Source organism: Lingula anatina, chromosome 3 (assembly GCF_051362555.1).
Source record: "Lingula anatina isolate TDL-2025a chromosome 3, LinAna3.0, whole genome shotgun sequence".
In the NCBI taxonomy this organism is placed as follows: domain Eukaryota; kingdom Metazoa; phylum Brachiopoda; class Lingulata; order Lingulida; family Lingulidae; genus Lingula; species Lingula anatina.
In genome coordinates, this window is record NC_141769.1 from 31442003 (window position 1) to 31463483 (window position 21481).

General features: G+C 37.0%; 2 protein-coding genes across 3 annotated transcripts in view; one reads left to right on the plus strand and one right to left on the minus strand.

Annotated features, from left to right (window-relative positions):
- The first annotated feature begins 254 nt into the window (after positions 1 to 254).
- Positions 255 to 8130, plus strand: LOC106159780 (putative glutamate receptor). The gene is made up of 11 exons (XM_024074896.2): positions 255 to 470; positions 1915 to 1979; positions 2495 to 2695; positions 3412 to 3615; positions 4270 to 4417; positions 4942 to 5070; positions 5348 to 5559; positions 5708 to 5911; positions 6609 to 6734; positions 7170 to 7277; positions 7596 to 8130. Exons 1-11 carry the CDS (start codon positions 398 to 400, stop codon positions 7653 to 7655), a joined length of 1530 nt encoding a protein of 509 aa, XP_023930664.2. The 5' UTR covers positions 255 to 397; the 3' UTR covers positions 7656 to 8130.
- Positions 8131 to 8365: 235 nt separating this feature from the next.
- LOC106175565 (laminin subunit alpha-1) overlaps positions 8366 to 21481 on the minus strand; it is a 29880-nt gene continuing 16764 nt past the window's right edge. For both annotated transcript variants that reach the window (XM_087009749.1, XM_087009748.1), the window contains 16 exons: positions 20975 to 21156; positions 20498 to 20660; positions 19938 to 20131; positions 18512 to 18611; positions 17761 to 17901; positions 17297 to 17329; positions 16891 to 17013; positions 16409 to 16542; positions 14886 to 14996; positions 14355 to 14584; positions 13804 to 14098; positions 13327 to 13607; positions 12755 to 12896; positions 12152 to 12328; positions 11471 to 11654; positions 8366 to 10814 (listed from right to left, as the gene is read on the minus strand). In XM_087009749.1, the coding sequence (XP_086865875.1) occupies positions 10672 to 10814; positions 11471 to 11654; positions 12152 to 12328; positions 12755 to 12896; positions 13327 to 13607; positions 13804 to 14098; positions 14355 to 14584; positions 14886 to 14996; positions 16409 to 16542; positions 16891 to 17013; positions 17297 to 17329; positions 17761 to 17901; positions 18512 to 18611; positions 19938 to 20131; positions 20498 to 20660; positions 20975 to 21156 (2633 nt within the window). In that variant the 3' untranslated portion in view covers positions 8366 to 10671. The remainder of the gene's footprint in view (positions 10815 to 11470; positions 11655 to 12151; positions 12329 to 12754; positions 12897 to 13326; positions 13608 to 13803; positions 14099 to 14354; positions 14585 to 14885; positions 14997 to 16408; positions 16543 to 16890; positions 17014 to 17296; positions 17330 to 17760; positions 17902 to 18511; positions 18612 to 19937; positions 20132 to 20497; positions 20661 to 20974; positions 21157 to 21481) is intronic.

Sequence of the window (21481 nt, forward strand, 5' to 3'; positions counted from 1 at the left end):
CAATTCCTTGTCCCCGGCGTGGGCCGTAAACTGTGCAAACGACCTAGTTTCGCTCTAAAAACCTGATAACGTCAAGAAAGATATTGGAGGTGATTAGGGTCCTATAATCTACTCTCTCACATTTAAATACAAACCCATTTTATTGTGAAGAGAATTTAAATGCTACTGAATGGAGTAAAACCCAGGACTTAATTATATTGCATTTTATCACTGCATTTATTTTGTCATACGCCATACTCCCATGACGTCAACCCTGCGACTCGTTTTAAACCAGCAGATAGTCGTCATAGCCTTTATCGCGTCGCGACCTAGTTAAACTTTTTATGTAGGCTACTGAGCCGTTATAGAATTTTGAACTGATTGAACTGGTGATTTCGGGGACCGCTTAGCATCCAAGATGAAGCCGGTGATATTAAGGATACTCGTTGTCATTGCAGCTCTGACTCTGGGCACCGACTGCAAGCAAGAAGGTACAGCTTTTTTTCATACCTTTACCCTCAGCCCTGTTCAGCACCGTACCCCGCTATATCGAAGTGGGAGTTGCATGCCGGCACGGGCAGGACAGGAATGGGTGTGAGACGCAAGTGCGTGAGCGATGCCCTGAATAGAGTCTCTTTGAGAGTGTAATGATATGATAACACGTCTTAGTTAATATAGACTTTGAGTTGAATGTGATGTCACAATTTATTTCAAAGTTCGGCTTTTATCTTCTCGATGTTAGTGACATCAGCGCGATGCATACGAATCTCTCTATAAGGTACTCTCAAATGCCTTACTTATATCAAGTCATGATATTTCACGGGTTTGATGTGAAGCAGCATCGTTCTACAAATTATAAGGCTGGACTTCAGAGTGTCCAGGAGAGAAAGAGAGAGAGCTAGAAGCGGGTACACAGAGAGAGAGAGAGAGAGAGAAAGAAGCGGGTGCACAGAGAGAGAGAGAGAGAGAGAGAGAGAGAGAAGCGGGCACGTGACAAAACCGCTACGTAAAATGAAGTTCCTATTCAACGGTGTAAGGTTCACATCCTGCATCTTAACACGCGACCTGTATTCTCTCAATCAACCTGCACACATTTGTCACATGCCCTTCTCCCGGGAGACGGCCCTTTCACTGTGACACATTCCTTAATCTCCGCGACATAAGTAAATACCGAGTGCATGGTTTTAGCATGCGTGCCGGTGGACACAGTTACAGGATATATCTTGTGTAATCAAATTACAATAGTTATATAGAGGGTCGTATTCTTCACTACTCTCTTGTCATAGATGCATTTTTGAAAGGATAATAGAATAAATGTAACAAAATTAAATGGGTTATCTACACTGTGCCACACCTTCCAAAAATGACACAGACACTCTCTGGGACGCACTGGGGTAGTTCTTACTATCTTCTATGTGCTTCAGATCACACATACTTAACTCTTTTTTTAAAATTCTGGTAGCGTCCAATTTGAAAGCAGATCTAATTTCCCGTCTGAGGTAACGGATCTTTGACCCTCCGTTTGAGTTTGGAAGCATTTTTGTTACACACCGATACACACTCAGCAAGGCTTGCACGTCTATAATAGTAAGCCCATTTCCATAGATTAGATCGACCTACTTTAGATCGACCAAACTCCCTGGGGGTTCACGCTAAATAGCTGTCAGCCGGGCGGACACGAAAGTTAATTACCCCCTTACAGCTTGTAGTAGGCGGGACGGACATTTAAGTTGGATTATCTGAAAGTAATCTAGTGAGACTCCCCGCGGGGATAGATCGATCTAAAATCTATGGGAATAGAGCCACAGTGTTTGTGTGTGTTTGTATGCGTGTGTGTTTGTGCGTCAAAGACCAAACAAAAGAAATCCATAGTTCAAATTATCATTTAAAATACCCACCTAATTTCCAATAACTTTATTCCATTATCTCCGCAAGCCACAAGAGAGAAGCGGCAAGTGACATCGCCTGGAAACAAGACCTACATAGTCTCCACAATAGCGGTACGTATTGATATGCAGTGGTGGGAGCTTGCAAGTCGTTAGCATATCAGGGGCGTAACCAGGCATACGCACGGATGCACTGTGCGTACAATTTTTTGAGCCAACCATGATATTATTCTCCATAAATTCAGTGTATTTTTCACGGAATATAATCGTACCTGAGAATTTTCAAAATCTGTGCGTACAATTTAAAATGGTCTGGTTACGCCCCTGCATATAGCAGTGTGTGTGTGTGTGTGTGTGTGTGTGAGAAAGAGAGAGAGAGTGTGTGTGTGTGTGTGTGTGTGTGCGAGTGAGAGAGAGAGAGAGAGAGTTAGTTTGTGTGCGTGTGCGCACGTGTGGTATGCGCGGGCGAGCGTGTGTGTGCGTGAGAGAGACAGAGAGAGAGAGAGAGAGAGAACGTCTTATCTGATGCGTTGGTTGTGATGCAGCAATTTTAATGTAAAAAAAAAGACTAAAATGAGGAATACATGCAGATTGGCTACATGTAAGGAAACCCCCAACTTTTCTTACAGCACCCACCCTTCATGCACATCTCCAACAACACCAACTTGAAAGGCAATGACAGATTCTACGGCTTTGTCCCCGATGTGCTCATGGATCTATTTGAGTTCATCCAGGCAAGGTACGAGATACGAATTGTCCAAGATGGACGATGGGGAACTTATGATAGCGTAGGACAATGGAATGGTATGATTGGAGAGGTACTCAACCGTGTAAGTAGACGAAGATTTAGTATGACCAATGGTTTTAGATTTTAGATACATGTAGGTCATGAAATGGATTATGTTGATATTACATTTAATTAATTCCAGATGTTTGGTCTTCTTGCAATTGTATTTATTTTTTAACCTTTGCCAGTATGTTTACTGCCAGGGTGCCGTTTGTCTGTCTGTTTGTCTGTCTATACGTCCGTTTGTCCTTAGTCCTGTCTGTCTGGTAGCAACAGGTCAAAAGTTGCAGGCGGGTTTTGATAATACACGTGGGGCAGAAACGAGGTATTTGTGGTGATTAATTAAACAGTGGAAAACAGGGTTGATTATTTCATTAATAGGTGATTAATTGTTATGAGAATTGAGAAATTTAATTTATTTAATAATCGATAAAAATTTATAATAAGGAGAAATGAAATGCATTGGCAGAGGTCTGTCAGCATTTAAGTTTTTTTTTCTAGATCATTTATTATTCCTTTATTTTTATATTGTATTTTATATTATCCCTTCTTTTAGACTATGAATGGACGTGCACGTATATTCAGTATAAACAGTTAGTTTCCATGAAATCGCTAACGCCGGTGCTTTGAATTAATGAATTCCCAAAGCATTTCATAGTTTGGGGAACTAAATTTTTGTTTTCAACGTTGTACACGGCATTTAATTCAATCTTCTCGTAGTCAATATCAAATCATTTTCTCTCCCACCTTTTCTATCAGACCGTCGACATGGCCGCTGCAGCCATCACCATCACCCCTGACAGATTAAGAGTTGTGGACTTTGTGAGGGTTTTTGCCGACACCGGTATCACCATTCTCATCAAGAGGCCCGACGAGCAGTCGGCACACCTGAGTCAGGGCATGGGCGTTATGAGCATCGTTTCTTACCAAGTCTGGCTCTGTCTGTTAGCAGCGTTTATTGTGGTAGGTACACGTTGTATTGGCCCATACGTGAGCAACACGTGGATTCACTATACAGGTGTGAGGTGCACGCGCCCCCATTGGCCCATAGGTGCAGATTCATACAAGCAAAATGATTTCAATACTGAGGTGTAACTCTGCTTTACTTTCTCGTGATTGTCACTTTTGATCAAAAAGGTTGTCCTACTTTCAAACTCATTTGCTTTTGTTTACAAATGATCACATGGCAGCTGTTTTAAATAGTGATTTTTATTCAGGATACCATATAATTTTATAAGCCAAAATACCGGTGAAGATATTTATATTTTATACCATTTAATCGATTTTTATTCTTTTTAATTCTTAAAACAACATGCACCTCCCTCAAAAACAAAATGCCACACGTATTTCAAAATGGCCATAGAAACGGCACATGTCACCAAATTTGCACACAGTAAGCATCCTAATGTGCTGTTTAAAGGTTAGCTGTATTTGAGCGTGTATGGCATCTCGTATCGCAATTATCTTTCAGGTGGGACAACTTTTTTGACCAAAAGTGTATGAACGGATTTTTTTGTTCAGTCATTTTATGTCCTATCACAGTTTAATTTTTCATATAGTATTTCTCCAGATTTGAAACATAACATAACACACTCAGTTTGTTTTTACAATGTCTAGGTTAGCGTCATGATATGGCTGATGGAGAAGTATAGTCCCTATGGCTGGTATAAGTGCTATCAGCGTCACGAGGTGGGCCAAGAACAGGGCTCCTACTTCACTGTGGCCAATTCTCTTTGGCAGTCACTTACCACCCTGCTGTGGCAAGGCAAGTGAAGAAAACTATTAAGCTATATAATATATTACTTACATAAACTAGAAAAGTAACCAAAAAGCACAGATCTCTGTCAAGGCAAATCAATTCTCATTTATTATCAATCAACCAATCAATCAATTAATTTATCTCCACCAAAATTTGATCGGCTCTAAGTTAGTCCATTCTGGAAATTTGATTGACAAAAAAAAACAAAAAAACGTCCAAGTCTTGCAGTGTGATACTCACGATGGTTATTCAATTGTATGAATGTGAGCATGCCATCTATTCATAAAAACCTCAAACCTTCTTTCCCTGATGAAGTCTGACTTCAAGCAGACGAGACAAATATAAGTAGCTATAGACAAAATAATCTTCACAAGTCTATTACAATAACATAGCTAATGAAACTGTTCTACACACTGCAAGAGCTTTGACTGAACTCCAGTATAAGTTTTTATAATGATTTTAATATTTATCTCAGTTCTTCTTTAGATTACGAACGCTAAATGATATGTTCTGAAATTTATCTTCTCCAGGTTTCGATCAAGCCCCACGCTCTATTTCCGCCCGGTTTCTACATGCAACATGGATGATCTTCGCCGTCTTGTTTCTCGTTGCGTATACCGGTGCAGTCATCGCACAATTATTGATTTCTGATCGAACAGGTGAGAGCCAGAGAGCGAGCAAGAGAGAGAGAGAGAGAGAAAGATAGAGAGAATTAACAATGTTCATGTTAATATTTCGTAAATATTTGAACAGTTGTAAATATGAAGAAAAAATCTGACATTTCAGTGATCAGCATGGAAGAGCACTTTGTGCACTACATGTATACATTTCTTTTCTGTTAAGATTACAAGCATTCAATTTATTCTTACATGTATACTATTTAACCAATTCATTAACAGATGAAAAAAGATCATCAATCCGTGTATTTTTTTTCAGACCGCTGGCTGCCGCACCCTGAAATCAACTCCATAGAAGACCTCGCTTTTCAGCAGCCTCCGTATAAATACGAATACGGGTGCATTACTGGCGGTAGCACTCACAGGACTTTGAAGAAGTTACCTGGTCCAGTCTTTAATAGTATCAACAAATACTTTCATGACCAAGGGGATAAAGTTATGGTGAAGTCAGTAGAGGAGGGAATTGAAAAGGTATATTATATTATATTATATTATATTATATTATATTATATTATATTATATTATATTATATTATACAAACGAAAGAAATAGCCACACTGCCACAAGAATGCATATCGTATCACTGATTTATATCAAATACATGTATATCTTTCCACAGGTGCGCTCAAGTAACTACGCCCTCATCGGCGAAATGAGCACCTTTATCGACTACATCAATAAGGAGTGTGATCTTATGACTGTGGGCGGCCTGATCCACAAGAAAACTCACGGCTTTGCCCTTCCTCTGGACAGCGAGATCTCTTCAGTACTGCAGATAGCGGCGCTCAAGCTAGAGGAATCGGGAAGACTTCGTGATATGGAAGTGAGTTGGTTTGTAAAAAAAATGTTGTTTTTTTTGCCTTTGAAAGTAACACGGTGTTTTTTTTTGCCTATGAAAGTAACACGTTTTTTTTTCCTATGAAAATGACACAACTTGATTGTCAGTGTAAATGGAAAACGCAAGTCATGTGATTCTCCTTAGAGACGTAACATACGTATTCTCACAGTTACAAACCGAATTTTATGAGAACTACTGAGTAAAGGGAAAAGGTTGGAGTGGGTGGGTATGAAAAGATATCAGCATAGATAGATATGAGGGTTAACCCATTAATATCAAATAAATGAGGAATGAGGTTTTTTGAATATACATTCCTACAATGTGCTCTTTTTCCATTAGTGCTGTTGTTGATCCAATTCATTGTAACATTTTCCCCCCATCAAGACGACACTGGTTGTTCTTCACTCACGACAGAAAATTTTAAAAAAAGTTGTTATAATTTGAATGTTGTTAGAACTCTTAAGGAAACAGAAAAATGCCTTTTTGCCTGTTGATTTAAATGCACATTTCAGTGGTCCACAGGGTGTAAATTCTCCTCTAGTTTCCGTACATGCCGTACACTGTGCGTGACTGCCCTATTTTTTTTTTTACACATACTTAATCTACTATAGCAGTTTGTCAGTTATAACAAAAAGTAAAACTTTCGTTACTAGAAGGTAATGAAAACATTTATTATTTTCAGGACAAGTGGTTCGCAGACGAAGGAAAGTGCACCGGGGCGAACGCCGAGTTTAAAGAGAAACAGGCAGCTCTCCCTTCAACACCCAAGTTCTATGTATACGCTTGGGGCCTTGTAGAGAGCGGAATGGTATGAATGCATTTTACAAATTATTATTATTATTATTATTATTATTATTATTATTATTATATCTTTAAATTGATATACATCTGCATGTATATACATATAGGCCTATTAAGTATTTTTGGACTTTTTTGGTTTTTAGGCGCACTTAATTCATTTATTTTTGTTTATTTGTAAATTTAACCTATTTAGAACTTTGAGTGATATTTGATTTTGATGTTGAACTATACGCGTGCCTAAAATTGACGATAATTATTATAATAATAAATTTATTTTGAGTCTAAGATTCATTATAACATGTTCAGAAGAATTTACATATACATAAAACAATTACTTAAGAAATCAATTATTAGGAATAGGTAATCAAAACACTAATACAAGTTAGTTACAACATTGCCCTGTGATGAACAGATTTATATTTTATATTTTATATATGAACAGGTGTCACTGGGAGTCTTTTGGGGTCCACTGATACTCCTTCTAATCGGGGCCATCATTGCCGGAATACTGTTAGGAGTGGAAATTATGTACTTCAAACATATAGACAAGGTGAGCACGTGTGTGTGTGTGTGTGTGTGTGAGAGAGAGAGAGTGTGCGTGTGCGCGTGTGTGGTCGCCTTAATTTATCATTATGACTTAAGGCGTACGTGCAACTTCTTAAGAACGATTTAAAATAACGCACCCTTTACACTTTGTTAAGCGGCATTCTGTCTCTTGTTATAGGGAAATACCCTGTTGGTATGCTATAATTCTTTTCTATCTTATGAGATAAAGTACTGGTTTTAAATTGTAGGAATTTTTAATTTTAATAACATGGGGAAACAGTCAGAAGGAAATACTCGTAAAACATATCTAATTTGTCTTCAGAGAAAATATGCCGCAAGCCAAAGGGAAGTTCTACCACAGCACGAGGAAGGAGTCAACTGAAGACGTGCATTGAAGCGGAGTTCCCAGATAGATGTTTTTCTCAAGTTTGATAACAAATGAAAGGCCGATATCGCAAATATGCCATTAAACTGGATTGCCAGAATGTGAAATAAAACTGAAAAAGGAAGGTGTTCTGTTATCAATTGTGCATAGAATGTGAGAAGAGCGTTGCAGTACGAACCCTACTCATGCGAGTTTTGACTTTTGCTTTGGCTTTGTTATTTAGTTGGTTAGGTTTGAATTTGTAGTTTAATGTTTTTAAAACTTTTGATAGCCATTGCTTATATTTTTTTGACTAATATGTTTTATGTCATACCTTTATCCTATACATACATGTAAGTGACAGGAAAACAGCTGACGTCGTGTTGAAATATCTCAAATAATATAAATTTCATACCAAAAATGTTGTATTGTTTAGTCTATCGCAGCTATCCTAGAAATCGATCGTTTGAATAATAAAAATAATTTTTTTCAACCCAAGTTGTTTATTTACTAGACTGCTAAGTCTCTGGGTATAAAGGCACTGTAACAAAATGGTAGTATGAATGAAAAAGGGGTCTTTTTAGCCCAATTGAAAAGTAGTTTTAAAATGACAATAAAAAACGACCACATTTTTTCAAATAATCTTTACTTGCACTTCCTTGAGCTTGAACAGATATACATAATTAATTCATAGTTAATAGTTCTAAAGCAAAAAGTAATGGCCACCATTTCTGGACGGAATTTATTGTTCTTGTATACATAAATATATATAATATCTGTGATAAATGTAGATTTATAAGAAGTTACTCACAACCTTTAACTGATATTTCAATCACCAAAATTTGCCATAATCTAGTTTGATTATTAGATAACATGAACCTTAAATGAAAATTTCCAAAAGCACACAAAATATGTTATATATAAGTTATTGGGGTATCTACATATATGTAAAAAACAGTCATAAGAATTCACACAAAAGAAAAAGCAGACCATAAATAAAGTACGAGTCCAAAACCTAGACTGCAGTTTTTATATATAAAAACCATTGTCTCTAATAATCTAGTATATACCACCTATGCAAAATGTGTATCAAAAGTAAAAAAAAAAAAATGTTGCATTTGATTGTTAATAAATATCCAATGTACCTCCCTTATACCAATTTCTCTTCATATAAAGATTTAATTCCAAATCTAAAAACAAAATTTTTAAAGATACCTAAACAATTAAAGTAAAAATAACAGATCTAAACATTCTAAAAATGACACAAAATCATTTTAAAGTGTGATATTTCATATCAACATTTTATAGTGTTATTCTAAATAACTCAGTAATGAGATACTCACATCAAAGTACTTTGTATAATTAACAAACACCAAGTCTAACAAACTTAAACCAAACACAGAAACAACCTGTATAACAAACATAAAATGCATCTTTGATCAATCCCTTGTCAGATAACTTCAGATATGATACATATGAGCGTTTCTAAATTATAAAAATAATCACTGTAGAGAATGCTAATTTTAAAAGGAGGACACCTCCCCATTCCTCATAAACATCTAATTTTAACTGATTAAAAATAAACATTGGGACCATTTAACTTGAAGGCTTCATACAGTTTCAGAATAACCCATTTAAATTTAAATAAACTTTTAAATTATTATGACTAGATCATTCTCAACATCTTCAGCTAATCTTTGGGCTATGATCCCTACAATGATGATTTTTTTTTTGACACAGTTCAAACCCAACTTAGTCCATCAGTTTGCATCTTCTTCCTTTTTTTTTTCATAATCACTAGTTACAGGCATCCATGTTAAAACTTTCTCTTTCATTATTTTGTAACTGGGATATCATGGTCAAACTTCATATAATAAGAATCTATACAGAAAGAACTGTTGATTGCCCATGTTTCTCTTGAGTATATAACTATAAACCTTTGTACAGCATTTCAAAGTCCACAAACAAAAAGCATTGATTAAAATTAAATAACAATAAAAGATCAGAATAAATATCAATGTATTCTCCTTTATGGATCATTATGAATATCATGAATAGGTCAATATCACTGGTTGCATTGAATGAGTTTCTGATATGGAATGTTGACATTTTGCATATTGTGTGAACTCTTCTCCCTTTCCTTGTATTTGCTACTAATGTCATCTAAAATTCACAAATTAAGAATACCCTCATGTTGGACTTTACATACCCTGTGACTTTACCCAAAAGTATTATTTTAAACAACCATTTTTTTACAAAAAATAAAAGCAAGAGTCTTAGAACCACTTTTTTTGGCTATCCATACCCCTTCCAAATCTTAAGGAGATTCTCACAGTTATTAAAAGTTTTTAAAAAGGAACACATGGTATGAGTAAATAAATTCTAATCTGCAGATATTTAAAGAAAAGAGTTAAAATGCAACAATAATGTAATAAGAACAACAAAGTGTAAAACACAAGTATGTGTGTTTTGGATAAATCATCTTCCTCAAATATAAATATTAAAACTTCATGAAAAATATATCCACACATTCTTCTACCATATTACTACCATTAAGCTACCTTGTGCCTGCTTTATTATGTAGGTATATTATGAACAAGATGAGGATGCTTCCTACCTTCAAGCTACAATATTAGCTAAACATCTGTCATTTGAACCATTCATAATATCTACATGGTTTGTCATTAAATGATTCCTGAATCATCAGCTGCATTATCCTAAACCATACAACCAGTGACTTATGCCTCTGGTATTTTCAAAACACTTTCTCTATCTTCTACCAAATCCATGGTGGCACAGATTAGAAGGAAATAAATGCAACCACGAAGGGCGCGTTTTAATAAAAATAAACTAGCCCCCTAGCAAGTGTCTGGTTAGACACAAAAATATTCTAGGTACATGTAGCACTATTCAGAAGCCAGTACACTTGTAATTGCTGTTATGTTGATTATAATAATAATAATAATAATATTTATAACAGAGCAAACAAATTATACTATTTCTTTTTACTATATTCAACCTGAGGCACAACTTCTCAGTTAACATTACAGTTTTCAGCGGCAGGGTCCACCCCCTCCAAGTCTTGCAGCAAGGTGTCCAGTTCTGTCTCCATAGTGTTAATCTCTGCCTCTAGCTGCTGCATCTCCTGTCTTTGGAGTCCATATTCATCAAGAAGAGCTGAAATTTTAAAAACACAGCCTAAATATCTTAAGTTTTTTTAATAGTTTGCACTCAACATGAAAACAAGAAATGACAAAGAAATTTTGTTGTTCTCTTTTTGACCTAATAAACATGTGTATTCTAATTCCAGGAAAGACAAAAATTTACAGCATAAAAGATACCCAAGGCATGATGGGTACAGTTCTGTACAGAGCAAACCCAGTCCAGATATGACTATAAGAATAGTTACCATTATTTACATAATTACAGTACCCTGATTGTGAAAATGTATTGGTTTACATATATTAACAACAAAAAACAACTGATATACAGTAATGACTTGAACTTTTCAATGGCAAAAAAATATTAATTTTACAGATATTGTATTTTTCAAGTCATAAATTTTTAAAATTAGAATATTCTTATTGAGTGGTAGCAACAAAACTGAAAAACTAGCTTCCTTATAACTTTATTTTACACAGAAAAAGGACCACAAATTCTATACAGAAATATACTTCTAATGATTTTAAAATCATGTATCTGAAAAATTGGTAATTTTTTCCCCTTTGAAAAGATTCTAGTCATTACCATAGATCATAAACAATTTATACAGAGTATGTGTAAATGAGTATAGTTCTCTCTCCGACTACAGATTTTAAACAGAGTCAACCCACCTGCCACGCTTCTGATAAGTGGGTCATTCTGTAAACTGCTCTCTATGGAGCTAAAGTCTGTCTGGAGTTGGGACATATCCTCCCTTACGGTCCCCAGTTCACTCTGGGCAGCCGTAGTGGCCGTAGAGCGAGACTGGGCTGATGTGGTGAGATTCTGAAGCCTGGCTTGGTTGGCTTGATTTACCTGAGACACACGGCATGAAATATTAATACAGATTGTGAATACAAACAAACAGTAAGACTTAAGTTGTCTTCATATGACATTCTTATGTCTAGCTTAATATGTACAGTTGAAGAGGGTTGTTATAAATATGTAGACATAAAGAAGGATGGAGGCTGATCTGTCTTGGTGTATCAAAGGTAGGTGGTATGCCCCCCATCATATAGATCTAGTTTCAGAGAAAAGGTTAGTCTTGGAAGTCTGGCCTGGTGAATTACAGAGAACTGCTATGTCCGCTGTGATTAAGAGTAGTTATAGAGAATGAGATATTCAGTTTGTTGATGTTACAAATCCCAGATTAATATCTCAGATTGTACCTGAAGACTGCAAGTGATATAACAGACACAAATGCTGCAGTTTTATTGGATATCAAAACTATTCTATTTGTTCAGTAACAAGAGTTCTTTAAAATTACAACTTCCTGAATGAATGAGACTTTGACACAATCAAGTTCTGCCTACCTGCTGTGCAGACTGTGCCATAATGAAGGCACCTCCAGCCTGTGTGTTAGCCGCCTGCGCAGCACGAGTGGCTGACACAAAGCACTGCTCTGTGGACGTGATCACATTAAACACACGGCTCAGTGCCTGGGATGTGCCGATGGCTTGGCTGGAGGCACTGGAAGCTTTGGCTGACACCTGAAGGAAGACGAGGTGACTTGATATATTAAACTTGAATACTTACAAATTAAAATCTTAATTGCATGTGTTAAAGTTTAAAACATAGACTAATGGATCAATAATTATAAATTACAATCAAATTTAAATTACAATAAAATAATAATCAAGCTTTCAATTTTAATTTTTGAATAATTACTAAAACATGTTGACATTATTTCCCCTGTTCATTGTGCTGACATAGTCATCAGATCTCTAATGGCAATAACAAATTCAAACCTACACAAATTTGCTGAATACAGTATAATGTACAAGCTTGGTCATACCTCCGCAGCAACCCTGGTCACCATGTAAACATCAGAGTCGATCTTTTCAACAGCAGTAACAAATCTAAATCTACATAAAACATGTGCTGAATGTAGTATATCAGCTAGGTCATACATGTACCTGTGCGCTGACCCTGTTCACTGTGTTGATGTGGTCATCAGATCGGTTAATCAGCACCTGGGTGTGGTTCTGAAGGAGAGCAGCCTGCTCTAAGTTTCCCTGGATAGTACGCACTTGTTCCAGGGCCATATGAGATTCCTCACTGAAATAACAGTTAGAATTGGTTTGAAGACAGGTAGAAGTACAGGTAAATATAGGTGTGTGTAGTTTGCACCTGCACCCCCCCCCCTCCCGGACTATTATGGCATGGAGGATGGTACTGAAATGTAGTGACTGAATATAATACGAATCCTTCATCCTGGAAGGTTTATTACTAAACAATCTTTGACAAATGGTTTGAATACCGTTTTTTATAAATTATGCAAAAAATTGTTTTAAATCATTTTAAAATATGTAAACCTGCTATCAAGATGCTTTTCAAATATAAAGGTGTCTTCTAAAATGGCCTGCCTATTATAATTTTACACTCTCAACATAAAAAATTAATACCGTGTATGATGGAGCACTATCTGTCAAGTTAAGAATGGCTAAAAGAAAAAAATCCATCTGACAAAATAGACAATCTCACTCACACAGCTGTCTGTGTGATATTCAGTGCTTCCTGTGCCAGCCTCAGTGCTTCTGTGGCACTGTCAAATGTGGAGGAAACACTGGCCTGGGACACCTGGGTGTTGTTGATCTCTCCAGTGATAGCCTTGATTTCATTTAGAGTTCTCAAGTTTATATTGAGAGCATCACTGGCGAGACTGTTAGCCTGGGCTGTCTTGTCCTTCACATTCTGGAGGTCAGAAATTGCAGACTTGCTCTTCTGAAGAGCCTTGGTGATATTCTCTCGGCTGCTGACAGCCAAGTCCTGGAGAAAATATATAACATCATTCAGCATATTTATCAAACTGCTTTCTTAAGTTGGAACACAGTTATGAATCAAAATGCAAAGTGGACAGTTATATAATACTAAGTCAACGTGTTTATTTCTTTTTATGAAATCCCCGAAACTTTTGAGATTAAAATTTTCCATTTTTGAAATAGAGCCATAAAAAGTTACTAACCCTGTAACTAAGTGCTGCACTTTGGGCTGTCAGTGCTGCCCTCTGGGACTGTGTAGCATTGAACTTGGTCACCTGACTCTCTGTCACTTTGACCTGGACTTGACCTTGATTTCTTGTTGCTATGGAAATGGCCTGTGTTGCTGTCTGATTGGCTGAAGTAACTGTAGCAGAGGCAGTGGCTATGGCACTCTGTAAGGCTGCCACCCCCTGCTGTACCTGCGCAAGTTCACTATTGAGTGTGCTAAAAATCTGGGACAAGCTCTGATAGTCCGATTTTATTGTCCCACTCAGTATACTGAAAAAAAAGGGCACAGAAAACATATAATAAACATAAAAAAGCCATTTTTGTATAAATATTTTTTACCTTTATACAGGTTCACATGATACAAAACAACCTTGCCTTTTTTAACAATTGGGAAATAAATACCCTACACTGGAAAAAAATCAAAGTACATATACTTTGTCTTTTTTTGTTTTTTGCCATTGTCATTTGTAAACATGCTACATGCAAAAAAAGCAAAGATAACTAAAGTAATAGCAATCCCCTTTACCTGTCAGATGCCAGCCTATCTTGCATAGCTGCATCCAAAGTGGTCATCTCTCTGTTGACCCTGTCCACTAGCAGCTTCATAGTGGCATTAGTGACCATGATAGTCTGAGTCAGATTCTGTATCAGTGTGAATGACGTGTTGCCAGCTGCCAGACTCTGACTGTGGCTTGTCCTGGCTAAGTTCAAGGCCAATTGAAGATCACTGGCATTTCTGAACACACCTGGCTCCACCTATACCAATGAAAATGTTCAACTTATTTTGAGGACATACCATGCTGGAATTGGTGATGTATGTTATAAATGGGTATTGTATCAGAGCATCTTTGAGCCATTTGCTTAACTGTTAATATTTTTACTAAACTTGAGTAATGTTAACTGGGTATGTTAAATCCATTGTATTTGAAAATAATAATAATAATAATAATAATAATAATAATAATAATAATATGACAAAAACTAAATGACATTTTGTCTAAAAAATTGAATAACTCACAAAAAAAAATTGTACTTGTTTTTCCAAACATTTATTTACCTCCACTATTCCTGTGAACTGTCTTGTCATCTCCACTGACTGTTGTATTAGTGCCTTGTCAGCTTCAATAGTCTGCAGAATACTTGTCAACTGCTCCACCTCTGTGGTAATCTGACACAGACAAATTAAAAAAAATTACATTAAATAGTATTAAAAAAAATAAACAAAGACAAATTCTGTAAAATTTTGATTAAAAAGATGACAGTATTTCTTATCATATGTGCCTCATTGTATTTCATCATTTTTCAGTCATCTTGAAAACAGATGTAACAAATTTAAACTGTACAAAATGTGGTACCACATGACATATTTAAAATATTTATAAGTGCTGGACTAAGTAGGAATATATATTTTCACATGGCTCAAAAACCAATATGCTAGAATATCACTCCAAATCCTAATCTATCATAGTCTTCTATTCAAATAAAAATGTCATACAAACAAATAAATAAAAGTGTAAATAAATTTCAACTTAGATAAAGATCACCAAAATTTAACTGTTGTTCATAACACTCCCATACATCAAACAAACTTCAATCGAAAGAAAATTCAAATCCAGCTGTCAACAGAAGACAGCCAAATATAACAGAAGAGTCATAAACTAGCTATACATTACCATATCTTCAATCTAACATGACACAATAAATAAAAATTAGGACCATAAGGTGTGCACAGTTTGATGTACATGACAAAAGTGTGAAAGATTTAAATACATATTCACATATATCAAAAAAGTACAATAAAATTCACTATAATCTGTAAACAACATATAACCATTAGAAAATACCCCATCACAAAATATCCTTCAGTGCAGTAATGTAAAACAGCTAAAGTAAACTCACAATGTGTGATGTGACTGCCCAAACACTTGAGTTGAAAAATTTTAAAAATCAGTCGTATCCTATCTTCAAGTAACAAAAAACTATCTTCCTACAATACCTTCTGGGGAACTTCCAACTAATTGTTTTAAAGTCTAGGACATACTGAATTCATAACATGTGGACATCACACTAGTTTAGAATATTTTCACAACATGTAAGAGAAAAATTACTTTGGTGGAGAAAAAAAAAGATTGTGATTGCTTTAATGAGAAGTAAGCTGTATGACCAAAACAAAAACTGTGCACCATCACCAGTGTAACATTGGCTGAACTTGCTGATCCATGATGGATAAAACTTATACCCAGTAATACACAGGTGTACATTGTAACAATTTAAGGGACCATTCACAATTAATCAATGTCAACCTAGCTAATGGGGGCTAACTCCACAGGGACACTTGCTGAATGCAATCAGACTGACAGAATAACATGCTTCTCCCTAAAGCTGAGTAGAACATAGAAAAGCTGGTGATTACTAAATCATAATACATGTACACTGGAAACAAGAGAAGACGTGTTAGTCTGCTCATCTAATTGCATTCAGTAAGGGTCTTCATGGAGTACATATTAGCTAGGTGGACAAAGTGCACTGTGAATGGTCCCTAAGTCTGCTTTTGGGTTAGACTCAGTGGACAGAGCTCACCTGCTGGAACCCCTGGGTGAGGTACTGTAGCCTGGCACTCATCTCCTGTACTCTGGTGATGGAGCCTTGGGTGCCAGTGATGTTCTGTTCCAGAGATTGCAGGACTGAGGCATAGTGAGCAGAGGTCAAGTTGTCTGGAATTAAAGAGTTAAAATTCTTTAAATAAATGATCTGTCTGGAATTAAAGAGTTATAATTCTTTAAATAAATGAACTGATTATCAGTTGGTATTTTGGTAAGTAGACATTACTGTCCTTAAAAATCATCATATGCCATGGTAATACAATATTGTGAACAGCATTTATAGCTAAAACATAACTAAAAGGCAATAATATCTTACTAAAACAGAAACAAATAGCACATATTATTATAAATGAATTTATTTTGTTGAGCTTGCTACAACTGTGTCAAAAATATGAGATATAAACATACAACAGAGAAATGTCATATTTTTTTCAGTTATTTTAAAACAGTTTCACTCACCATAATGTCTCCATATATTGAGGACTATAGCATATTGTTCTGAGAAAGCGGCTCCAATGGCATCTATCTTCTTGGCCCAAGTATCAAAGCAATTGCCACAGAGAGGACAGGCAGGAAATGTGCCTGGGAATATACAGGCATGGTTTTTAGCAAAACTGGATCTTTGGTTTCAAAAAGTTGATTTGTTGATTTAGGCCTTGTAAAGCAGAAAACTCTCACAAAAATCTTAACTTAAAAATTTTTGCCCTTTCACAGCCAAAGTCAATTTCATCTTTGGAAGGGGGTCTCCATAGAAATGTCTGGTATTTGTTATTCATAAACAAAAGTCTTCATGAATACACAAAAAGTTTACAATTGCAGCAATATCTTAAGATTAAATGTGGTGGCTACTTTTCAATTTACTCACCAACAGTTACTCCACTGACATAGTTGTATTCAACTGAAATTAAAAGCAATTCACTGGACTTAAAATCAGGATTATTCTAAAGAATATATTGTAGACTCAAAGTAAAATATCTGGTGTGTTTCAACCGTTTAATATCCTGACCAGACAGAATTTTTTTCTCTTCTAACTGTAAAGATCTTGATGTACAATCCGTGAGACACATTTATTAAATCATGGTACGCAGTCACAAATACTGTTATAAACACACATATATCATAAGGAAAATAACTAACCAAAAATAACAGGTACTTGAAAGCTATACAGAGATAAAATAGGACCTTAAAAATATCTAGAAAATGCAAGTGATGAAAACATAAAGCTCTGTATGGAGACTTCAGGGCAGGGCATAGAAATACAACACCTAAATGACTGAATTTCCGAATAAACCAAAGAAGACTGTAGTCATCTCTGTCTCCTGAACTTACCACTGGTTCCTGCAGCACACTGGTCACACTGGCGTCCAGTGATGGAGGGACTGGAGCAGGTGCACTGACCGGTCACTTGGTCACATGTCCCAAAGGTCTGACCAGGCACTGTGGCCGTGCCCTGGTTGTTACACTTGCAGACTGGAAGCGATAATGGTCTTTGTATATATCTTGTCAGAGCAATAAACTAGTGTGTGGCAGCCTTTTCATAATTAAATATAAATATGTTGGTTGTGTCCACACATATTTAAAATGTCAATCAAACAACACAAAATCTCTTGTTTTCTCTCTTTATCACTATATCTCACTCAGTTATCTTTCCTTTGTTTTCCTCCTCACATACACATGTAAGTACACACACACACATACACACACAAACATGTACGTACACACACACATGTACACACACACACACACATGAACGTACACATACACACACACACATGTAGACACACATACACACACACATGTACGTACACATACACATGTACATACACACACACACACACATGTACACACACATACACACACACACATGTACACATACATACACACACACATGTACGTACACACACACACACACACACACACACACACACACACACACACACACACACACTCTGCTATACATGGCATGCAAAAATTATCGACAAAGCCTCAGCTGTACGTGTGTGTTCATGCGTGTGTGTGTGTGCGTGCATGCGTGCGTGTGTGTGTGTGTAGGGAAGGGAGGTGTCACTAGATCACTTACCATCACAGCCTGTGACAACATTGATGTTGTAGAATGTCTCAGTACACCTGTCACATCTCTGTCCCTCCACATTATTCCTGCAGGCACACTGACCTGTTACCTGGAAAATATTTAACACACGTTATCACAGTGTACACAGGGATGTGTGTGTGTGTGTGTGTGTGTGTGTGTGTGTGTGTGTGTGTGTGTGTGTGCGCACGCGCACACATGTGCAGTATTAATGCATGTCTGCTCAAGTACATTATAAATCACAGTCTTCTTTAGTTTTGATTGCATTCTATTGCTGTGTAGACCCAAACAATGACAAAGTTTTTTTCAAAACGTATCTAGTTTTTTCTTATATATAATTGAACATACCAGATCACACTGGAGACTGAGAGCACCCTGAGGATGACAGTTACACTGAGTACAGCCCTGACTACTGCTGTAGTTATATACTTACCAGATTACACTGTGGACTGAGAGCACCCTGAGGATGACAGTTACACTGAGTACAGCCCTGACTACTGCTGTAGTTATATACTTACCAGATTACACTGTGGACTGAGAGCACCCTGTGGATGACAGTTACACTGAGTACAGCCCTGACTACTGCTGTAGTTATGTACTTACCAGATTACACTGTGGACTGAGAGCACCCTGTGGATGACAGTTACACTGAGTACAGCCCTGACTACTGCTGTAGTTATATACTTACCAGATTACACTGTGAACTGAGAGCACCCTGAGGATGACAGTTACACTGAGTACAGCCCTGACTACTGCTGTAGTTATATACTTACCAGATTACACTGTGGACTGAGAGCACCCTGAGGATGACAGTTACACTAGGTACAGCCCTGACTACTGCTGTAGTTATATACTTACCAGATTACACTGTGGACTGAGAGCACCCTGAGGATGACAGTTACACAGAGTACAGCCCTGACTACTGCTGTAGTTATATACTTGCCAGATTACACTGTGGACTGAGAGCACCCTGAGGATGACAGTTACACAGAGTACAGCCCTGACTACTGCTGTAGTTATATACTTACCAGATTACACTGCGAACTGAGAGCACCCTGAGGATGACAGTTACACTGTGTACAGCCCTGACTACTGCTGTAGTTATATACTTACCAGATTACACTGTGGACTGAGAGCACCATGAGGATGACAGTTACACTGAGTACAGCCCTGACTACTGCTGTAGTTATATACTTACCAGATTACACTGTGTACAGCCCTGACTACTGCTGTAGTTATATACTTACCAGATTACACTGTGGACTGAGAGCACCCTGAGGATGACAGTTACACTGAATACAGCCCTGACTACTGCTGTAGTTATTTACTTACCAGATTACACTGTGGACTGAGAGCACCCTGAGGATGACAGTTACACTGAGTACAGTCCTGACTACTGCTGTAGTTATATACTTACCAGATTACACTGTGGACTGAGAGCACCCTGTGGATGACAGTTACACTGAGTACAGCCCTGACTACTGCTATAGTTGTAGGCGTTAGTCACACATCGCTCACAGCTGTCCCCCTCCACATTGGGCAGACAAACGCAGCGTCCGGTCACTGGGTCGCATTCGCCTGTAGATCCCGCGCTGTTAGAGCAGGAGCAAGCTGAAGATGAAAAGTTCCTTTTAGTTTGCTAAATATTGAGGAAAAGTGTCAGTTTGCTTTACATCATGAATGGAATATGTACCAATTTTCCCTTTCATTATTATCTAGTTTATGCTGCAAGCTTCATAATTATCTTTTTTCACTCTTATTGTGCCTCTGGATTTTCAGAAAATTAAACTGAAGTTTAAGTTTTCACAATGTGCCTCACACTTTATCTCTAAAAAACTTTTAAAACTAATCAAAAACAAAATTTTCAGAATCTAGAAGATGGTTCTATAACTCTGCTAGAATTAAACTTCATAAAACATTAACCATTTTTAAAAACCTGAAAAAAAATTTTAAAAAATTAGCCTACTAGGCGTTTACCTTGGCAAGTGCCCTCCATAGCATTTCCAAAGTACCCAGGGGCACATATTTGACACTCCCTCCCAGCAGTATTGTTGACACAGTTGATACAGTCCCCTGTCACCGTGTCACACAGACTGGCTCTGCCATTACACTGACATGGGCGACACTGTCCTCTATTGTTCTGGGGATAAAAGGTAAACATTTCTATTACAATTACAAAATGTGAAGCCAATGGATTTATTTTATAAGCTGCATACCAATTTTGAAAGTGTTTTATCTGTCTTTTGCTATCTCATATTTTAAGCTTTCAAGAAGTGAATGCTAAAATGTTCAGAGTGGGGATGACTCACTGCGGGAACTTTGATAGAATAAAATTCCTCTGTCCATTTTCCATTGATAAGAATGCATTATGGCACTGAGCGCAGAAACAAAAGGACAACTTTTCCTATCACTTAATTAAAGCAAAAATGCTTGACTGCTTACACTTTTACTTACAGTAATATTTTCTGGCTGTCCATAATAGCCTTGGACACACTCATTACACCTCCTTCCACCATGGCCAGTGACACAGTCGTTACAGGTGGGACTGCCATCTTGGTCCAGGGTACATAACAGAGCGAACACATTGATGTCGCCAGAGACTACATTGCCTGGGCACATACAGGGCCTACAGTCATCTGAAGTTATAACACATATAACACATACAGGGCCTACAGTTATCTGAAGTTATAACACATACAGGGCCTACAGTCATCTGAAGTTATAACACATATAACACATATAACACATACAGGGCCTACAGTCATCTGAAGTCATTACACATATAACACATACAGGGCCTACAGTCATCTGAAGTTATAACACATATAACACATACAGGGCCTACAGTTATCTGAAGTTATAACACATACAGGGGCTACAGTCATCTGAAGTTATAACACATAGAACACATATAACACATACAAGGCCTACAGTCATCTGAAGTCATTACACATATAACAC

Coding starts and splice junctions, on each gene's coding strand:
- LOC106159780 (XM_024074896.2), top strand. CDS start 398: ATGAAGCCGGTGATATTAAGGATACTCGTTGTCATTGCAGCTCTGACT. Junction 471..1,914: donor CACCGACTGCAAGCAAGAAG/GTACAGCTTTTT, acceptor TATCTCCGCAAG/CCACAAGAGAGAAGCGGCAA. Junction 6,735..7,169: donor GCCTTGTAGAGAGCGGAATG/GTATGAATGCAT, acceptor ATATATGAACAG/GTGTCACTGGGAGTCTTTTG.